General features: G+C 41.2%; 1 protein-coding gene across 1 annotated transcript in view; it reads right to left on the bottom strand.

The window, feature by feature from the left end:
* Positions 1 to 2,966: 2,966 nt before the first annotated feature.
* Positions 2,967 to 7,320, bottom strand: part of MSH4 (mutS homolog 4) — a 34,012-nt gene continuing 29,658 nt past the window's right edge. Inside the window, exons 17-20 of the mRNA XM_009320674.1 lie at positions 6,730 to 6,858; positions 5,037 to 5,211; positions 3,867 to 3,955; positions 2,967 to 3,520 (exon numbers count right to left, since the gene is read on the bottom strand). Of these exons, the coding sequence (XP_009318949.1) occupies positions 3,335 to 3,520; positions 3,867 to 3,955; positions 5,037 to 5,211; positions 6,730 to 6,858 (579 nt within the window). The 3' untranslated portion in view covers positions 2,967 to 3,334. The remainder of the gene's footprint in view (positions 3,521 to 3,866; positions 3,956 to 5,036; positions 5,212 to 6,729; positions 6,859 to 7,320) is intronic.

Raw genomic sequence — 7,320 nt, 5'->3', positions numbered from 1 at the left:
GACGCTCACTCGCGGCTCCGTTGTTCCACGCCAGCCTCGGCCAGAGCAGCCCCTCCACCCCCGCTCCCCTGACAGCGTGCAGCCGCCCCTGGCTCACAGCTGATGCCCGTGGGGCACAGAAGGGCCACCGCCATCAGCCACACTGGCCCCACCTGAGCCTTGTTGCACCTTCCTACCCAACCCCCTGGCCTACAGCAGCAGCCCGTAGGGAACACGGGGCCGTGGCCACCAGCCCCAAAAAGAGACAACCTCTGCTGGGGCAGCAGAGGTGCGTCCCACATCCTGACAGCAGCTTGCTGAAAGCTAAAGGAAGTTCTGGACAGGATCCAGTTCTGGCATCTGAGAGGAGAAAAAACCCTGATCGCACCTGTCTGCACTTCTGCCCTACCCCTAGACCAGAGCCCTGCAACAAACTTCTACAGCTCTCACCTCCCCACTACCTCAACAGTCTGCCTCAGTGCGTCATGCCTGCACCGCATCATACCGAGACGTCAGATCCGAGCACAGAGCTGAATGCTGGGTGGCGCAGGGGAAGGTTACTGCCAATATTGTGACCAGAGAAGTAATGTACAGTTGAGGAGTTGGCAATCCGCCTAACTTTACCTGAAAAGGTGCAGGCCCATGCTGCGCTACACTGCACGTATAGCTTGGCCTGCATGTGGAAGTGCAGCAGAACAGGAACACGCACCAGAAACGCTTTACAGTTGCTGTTTATAGGCTCGGTTTTGGCCACCATTCGTAAGTGACCACACACAAGTGGCCCATGTCAAACAGACCTCGCTAGAAAGTCCTATGACACAACAGTGTATGAGAAAGCAGAGTCAGGTGCAGGCTACTGCTGCACACAGGTGGAAGAGGAGCAGAACGAGGCTGATGACACCAGTTTGCATTCAGACAGATCCATCAGGAAATGCGGCTCAGTGACAGCATCACAATTCAAGATGCACTGGCTGGCAGTCCTACCTAGGGGGACAGCAGGATGGGGGACTGCAGGGGGACAGAGAGGCCTGGAGTGAGAAAGAGGTCCAAGAAGCTCGGCAGATGAATGTAAAGAGAAAAAGTGTGATGCAGAGCTAGACAGGGAAACACAAAGAGAAGTGTAAGGAGATGGATGAAGGGCTGGAAAAAAAGAAGGATGTATATCCAGACAGATAGACAGGGGGTCCGACAGAGGAATAGAAAGAAAGGGATGGAAGGCCAGAAGGATGAATGGAAGACCAGACAGAGGGACAGGGAGTGGAAGAGGGGAAAAGAGGGATGTCGAGGTGGACAGATAGATATAGGGCAGAAAAGGTGTATGGAGAGCCAGGCAGGGGGTAAGGGAACTGGACAGAGGAACCGAGTGAGACAGAGAAGCGTACAGAGATGGGTAGAGAAAGAAAGGGATGGGGAGCCTAACAGAGGGACAGCAGGGACTGGGTGTGAAAGCAAAGGATGAAGAGCTGGACATAGGGACGGGGAATGGAAGAGAGGAGAAGAGGGATGGTGAAGCAGACAGAGGGATGCAGAGGGAAATAGAGAGATGAGGAGCTCAACACTGGGAGGGGGAACAGAAGACAGATGGAGAGTTGGACAGACAGATGGAAAGGAGAAAAGAGGAATGGAAAAGCAGAGGCATAGGGAGAGAAAGAGAGGGACCGGGAACTGGCCAGAGAAATGAGGGCTCGAAGAGGATGGGAAAGAAAGAGAAGGACAGAGGGCCCGACTGAGGGATGGGAGCAGAAGAGAGCAAAAGAGGGACACAGAGGTGCGCACAGGGATGTAGAGGAAAAGGGGAAGATCGCTGGGCAGAGCAATGGGGAGCCAGACAGAGCGATGGGAGGAGAAAGACTGAGAGGCTGACAGAGGGAGGGAGAGAAAAATCAGGAATGTGGAGCAGCGGAGATGGATAAAAAGAGGAAAGAGGAACAGGCAGCTAGACAGAGCAACTGAAGGATGGCCAGAGGGACAGTGAACTGAAGAGAGGGGTCAAAAGGGAAAAGAGGAACGGAGAGCCAGATGGAGGGGAAGGTTGTGGAAAAGAAAGACGTAGATGTGAACAGAGGAATGGAAAGGGAAAAAGAGGAGTGGGAAGCATATTGTAAAATACGGAATTGAGTAGAGCTCTGATTCTGGCACTACGAACTGGTTTGACTGAATAAAAAGAATACAAGAACAAGTTGTGCTTGGAAACAAAGACGGGTAAAATGTTGCTACAGAAAAAAAATGTTTATTAGATTCTTGAGAATGAGGCAAGGGACTCGGATGGCTCTCTAGTGATTCTGAACTAAGATTTGCTCAAAGTTTGAGGTTATACTGTGGGTTTGAGTTTTGTCTTTGAAAATTGTGGATGGGATGCAGTGGATGGAGTTTGGCTACATGGTTTGGGATAGTGAAAGCGCCTACTACTAATGTTACTCTGTTGCACTGGTATGTTTACAAAGGTAGATACATAAAAAGGAAATATATGTTATAACTATATACAAAATATATTTGTTGTTATAAATCAGATATTACACTGTTATGTATTACCCATTTTATAGATATATGTATAATAAATAATACACACACACACACACATATAAAAAAGAAATATATAAGAACTCTTGGCCAAAGTTGGTTAGAAGGAAGTGAAAAAAGATAAAATTCCTTCAAGCTGGAATACATGGCTGCAGTCACTCAATGAAGTTGTACTAAAAAAAAAAAAATCAAGGAAGAAGGATATTCAACTTTTTATTGCTTTCCTGTTACTCACTTTTTAAACAAAAACTGATCAACAGTGTCAAGACCACAGTAATTTGCTGTTACTGTGTTACAAAAAAGCTCTGGCTGCCCAGTTCTGGAGAGGAAGCAGTCCTGGACTGCCTACGTTATGTTAGATCAAGCATAATGACCGAGAGAGCTAGAAACCTCCTTGAGTAGGGAACAACAGGATTTACGGATGCATGTTCAACAGTGCAAGTAGAGCTTGCCTATGCAAGACAAGTGGACCATCTGTTTCAAAGACTGCTTTTTGTTAGGCAAGATCTTCAGTATCAGATGTAAGAGCTATAATACCAGATATATCACGTAGAAAATAACTAAATATTATACAGTATTTTGTCTCTAAAATAACAAAGGGGATGTAGTTCATTATCAAAAAGAACTGTGTTGCTCATACAAAGTAAATGCTTTTATTTCAGGTATGTTTTGGGGAAAAAAAACATGAAGGATATGGTCTTTCAAGTAGTGAGTATAATTTAGACTAAGAATTAAGAACTTAAAAACATGTGAAAAGCAGTGTTTTCTAATACTACTGAAAAAAATAGAATCACCTTGCAGTCATAAAAATTAGAGCCACAGCCTATGTTACACATTACTGTTGCTCATCATTTTGTCCAGGAGCAGGACAACTGGCTTCATACTTTTTCTTCAAGCCTTTCAAATATATGCGCAAACTGTCTGGATCCAATCGAGAATTTCTGGCAGTCTGAACCAATCTCATTGCTAAATGGTATACAGCTCTCTGTTTCATCATCTCAGGAGTGCTTTTCTGCCTGTGCTGTTCTTAGAAACATACACATGCATTAAAATATGAAATCAATTATGTTCTATTATTAAAATACTAATATTAGCTATTTTCCAGCCTATTTCTGATCTCCTCATTCTTGCTTTGTACACCAACTTTACATCCAATACTCCTTAACCCTAAGGACTGGTTTGTGTTGTCACCTAACAGTGACCTTCAGTATACTCTTTTATAACTGGTTCCAGAAATACAAATTTTAATGAAATCTATTTTCATAAAATCATAGGCAGTGCTTATCCTATACCCTTTCCGAAACTGAAAATATATTTGAGTTCTATAAAAACTGTGAATTACAGTATTATAATTTTCTATTACATACCAAAATTTGTTTTGCAATATGATTTGTGATTTCCTTTGCATCCAAAATTACGGATGATGGTAGGGAGGAAACTTCTGCAGCTTTTAATCCTAAATATATAAAACAAAAACCAGGATTTTTGATGTAGTTTTTTTCCTACCTTCCACACTATGGCTGCCAGAATTAACTTAGCCTATTTTTTAAAGGGTGAGGTTTTCATTTTTATTAAAATAATTTTGATGCACATTTTCTCTTTGTGTCTTTTTTTTTTTTAAATAAACAATACGGTTTTGAGAGTTACAAAATAAAATGTTTACTTTGTTGTAACGCTACCTCTAAGACACACTTCCACATGAAGTTACTGCTGGTAATACTGTAACTGGGCAGGATGATACACATTAGGGAAAAAAGGAAAAAAAAAAAAGGCACAGTGGTATTAACAGCTTTCTCTGTTTAGTTTTTTAATTTGGCAGGCTGGAAAATACTGAGGTTGTGCTAAATGCGCTCTCCATTAAATCCAGACACCCAGTGGATATGGATGTCATGTTGTAGCTTCTACTCTGTTGCCAGTAGCCAAACTGTCAGATACTCAAGAGTAAGAAAGAGATGTAAAATATTTTTTCCTGCCCTAACATGATTTTTTTACTTTTTCCTTTGCCTGTGGCCCTGGATGTTCTGAGGAAATTCTGTGCTTCACCAGGTGCTTTAATACTATAGGGTTAAAAACAAAAAAGGGTCAAGAGGAGCCCCTGTACTCTTAGAATATAACTTTGCTCAAGTAAGGTAAAGTCAGGACACTAACACTGAGTTACTACAGGTCTCCTGTTCTCTGAGCATACTCTCTAAACATATGATTTTTTTGAGTTAGTGGTGTTGTAGCATCTGAAGTTGAGCTTGTGCTGCCAAAGGTAAAGAAACTTATTCTGAAATTCTGATAAAGAAACGTTTTAAGTCCAGTTAATTGAAGCTTGACTGGAATAATTTGCATCCTTCAGTTACCACTAGCTTGCAAAAACAAGCACTTAAAATACACAGGTATTTGGAACATATTACAGATCTGCAGTTGTTACTCTATGAGAGATATACAAACTCAGCAGAAATCTGTCAGCAGAAAAATAGTTAGGTGCCTAATAACTGAAACAGTATCTTATATAATCTTTACTAAGTTAAAGTCATAGTGGAATCCATTACCATAGTTCTTTTCCTCTGTATATCCTTTAGAGAGCGTGTAAGTGTAAGCAATTTTCTCCTTATTTCCAGCACTGCTTCTCACATGTTGCACTTCAAAATGGTAATTTTCCACATTGGGATATAAAGCATCTATATGACACAGTTCCAGGAAATGTGTAGCAAACAGTGTAAATGCCTAAATAAGGAAACAAGAAAGAAAATTTATTTTGGAAATGATCCTGGAATAAATTACAATAAATAAGAAAAATTAAATGATCTCACAGATGTCCAGGTTTTCCACCAAAACATTGAAAAGCTGTCTTTAAATTACTAAAGCAAATTAAAATCTTTAAGCAACGAGTTGTACCGTTGGCAAGGATATCTTTTCCAACTGGGGATTCTCCCACTCCTTTCTCAATAGAAAGAAAAGAATATCAGAAGTAACAGGAAATCCATGATGCTTACAAAATTTGACTAAGGTTAATTAGAATGATTGTCAAATGGTTGCCTTAATGCTCTCAAGGACTGTTTTGCCAAAAGTACAAGCTACAGAAAATACCTGAGCTTTTCAAACCAAACCACAGAAATACTCTGAATAAACTCTGATGAGAAACTGAACACCTACACACTTACTTCAAAAAGTTGTCAACAACCTGAGGGTGATCACATAACTAGTAATAGAGGTGAAACTTCCAACCCATCTAAAACCACCTTCTGCTTTTCTAAACAAGCCTCTAATCTCCGTGAGCAACTCGTAAGTTGTGTGGAACTACCACTGTACTTTGGAAAGACAACAGCCAGGTAAAGAGGTTCACCTTTAACACTCAAGCATACAAGCCGTACTAAGCAAAACTAAACAGACTGGGTTATTCTCTTTCTAGAGAGAAATGCAAGCTTGTGAGCAAGTTGGAGATGGTGACCAGTGTACTGGTTTTGGCTAGGGTAGAGTTAATTTTCTTCATAGGAGCTAGTATGGGGCTATGTTTTGGATTTGCCCTGAAAACAGCATTAATAATAGAGGGATGTTTTAGTTACTGCTGAGCAGTGCTTACACAGAGTCAAGGCCTTTTCTGCTCCTCACAGCACCCCACCAGCGAGCAGGCTGGGGGTGCACAAGAAGTTGGGAGGGCACATGGCCAAGACAGCTGACCCCAACTGCCCGAAGGGATATCCCATATCATATGACGTCATGCTCAGCATATAAAGCTGGGGGAAGAAGAAGGAAGGGGGAGGACGTTCAGAGCGATGGCGTTTGTCTTCTCAAGTAACCGTTACGTGTGATGGAGCCCTGCTTTCCTGGGGATGGCTGAACACCTGCCTGCCGATGGGAAGGAGTGAATGAATTCCTTGTTTTGCTTTGCTTGCGTGCGTGGCTTTTGCTTTATCTATTAAACTGTCTTTATCTCAACCCACGAGTTTTCTCACTTTTACTCTTCTGATTGTCTCCCCCATCCCACTGTGTGGAGTGAGTGAGCGGCTGGGTGGTGTTTAGCTGCCTACCGGGGTTAAAATCACAACAACCAGTGAACAGAAGCACAGTTTATGTCAGCATTTTTTCTCTATCACTGTAATTCTTACTATTAACCAGTTATAAAAAATATATTCAGGCAATAAATCTCTACAAAACTGAAGTTAAATTACGAGAAAATACTGTATTTACTTCCAGTATGACAAAACAATTATAAGGTTTAAATTTTTTTCAAAACAGAATTACCTTTAAATTCAACAGATATTCACAGGCAGCATAACAAATGCCAATACCTTCTTCAGCACTGGTACCTCTGCCAAGTTCGTCAATTATGATGAGTGATTTGTCATTAGCATTTTGTATGATGTACGTTATCTAGGAAAATATTTAATGTGTTATCATTCCTATAAATGCATTTTTTAAAAACCCTAATAGGAATACTGTTGCTAATAGGAATACTTTATGTTATTCAGATGAAGCTTAACGCAGAAATTTAAAAAAATCTTGTCACATCCACAAATTTTACCTTTTCACAGCTTTCAAATAGCTGCCAATTCTAATCAAGCAATGACTCATACTACAGCACTCTTTCTCTTTTCCATTGAACATATCACTCTCCCTCAAAATCATATCAGTTTGGGAGCGGGAATTGAGAGGGCTTAGGCTCCTACAAGTAATCATTTAAGGTCTAAGAAATAACAAAACATTGAAACTACTGTCCAACAGAGCACTGATTTTTACTTGTATTGGGATATCTTTTTATTTAAGATATGCCCAGTTTTCTGTGGTTTATCATCAAGGTAACTGATGAAAGCTGAAGTTTTTATGCTTTTCAAA

The sequence above is a fragment of the Pygoscelis adeliae genome, unplaced genomic scaffold (assembly GCF_000699105.1).
Source record: "Pygoscelis adeliae isolate BGI_AS28 unplaced genomic scaffold, ASM69910v1 Scaffold402, whole genome shotgun sequence".
NCBI lineage: Eukaryota > Metazoa > Chordata > Aves > Sphenisciformes > Spheniscidae > Pygoscelis > Pygoscelis adeliae.
Note: the sequence above shows the minus strand (reverse complement) of the source record. Positions and strands in the feature narration are given on the sequence as shown.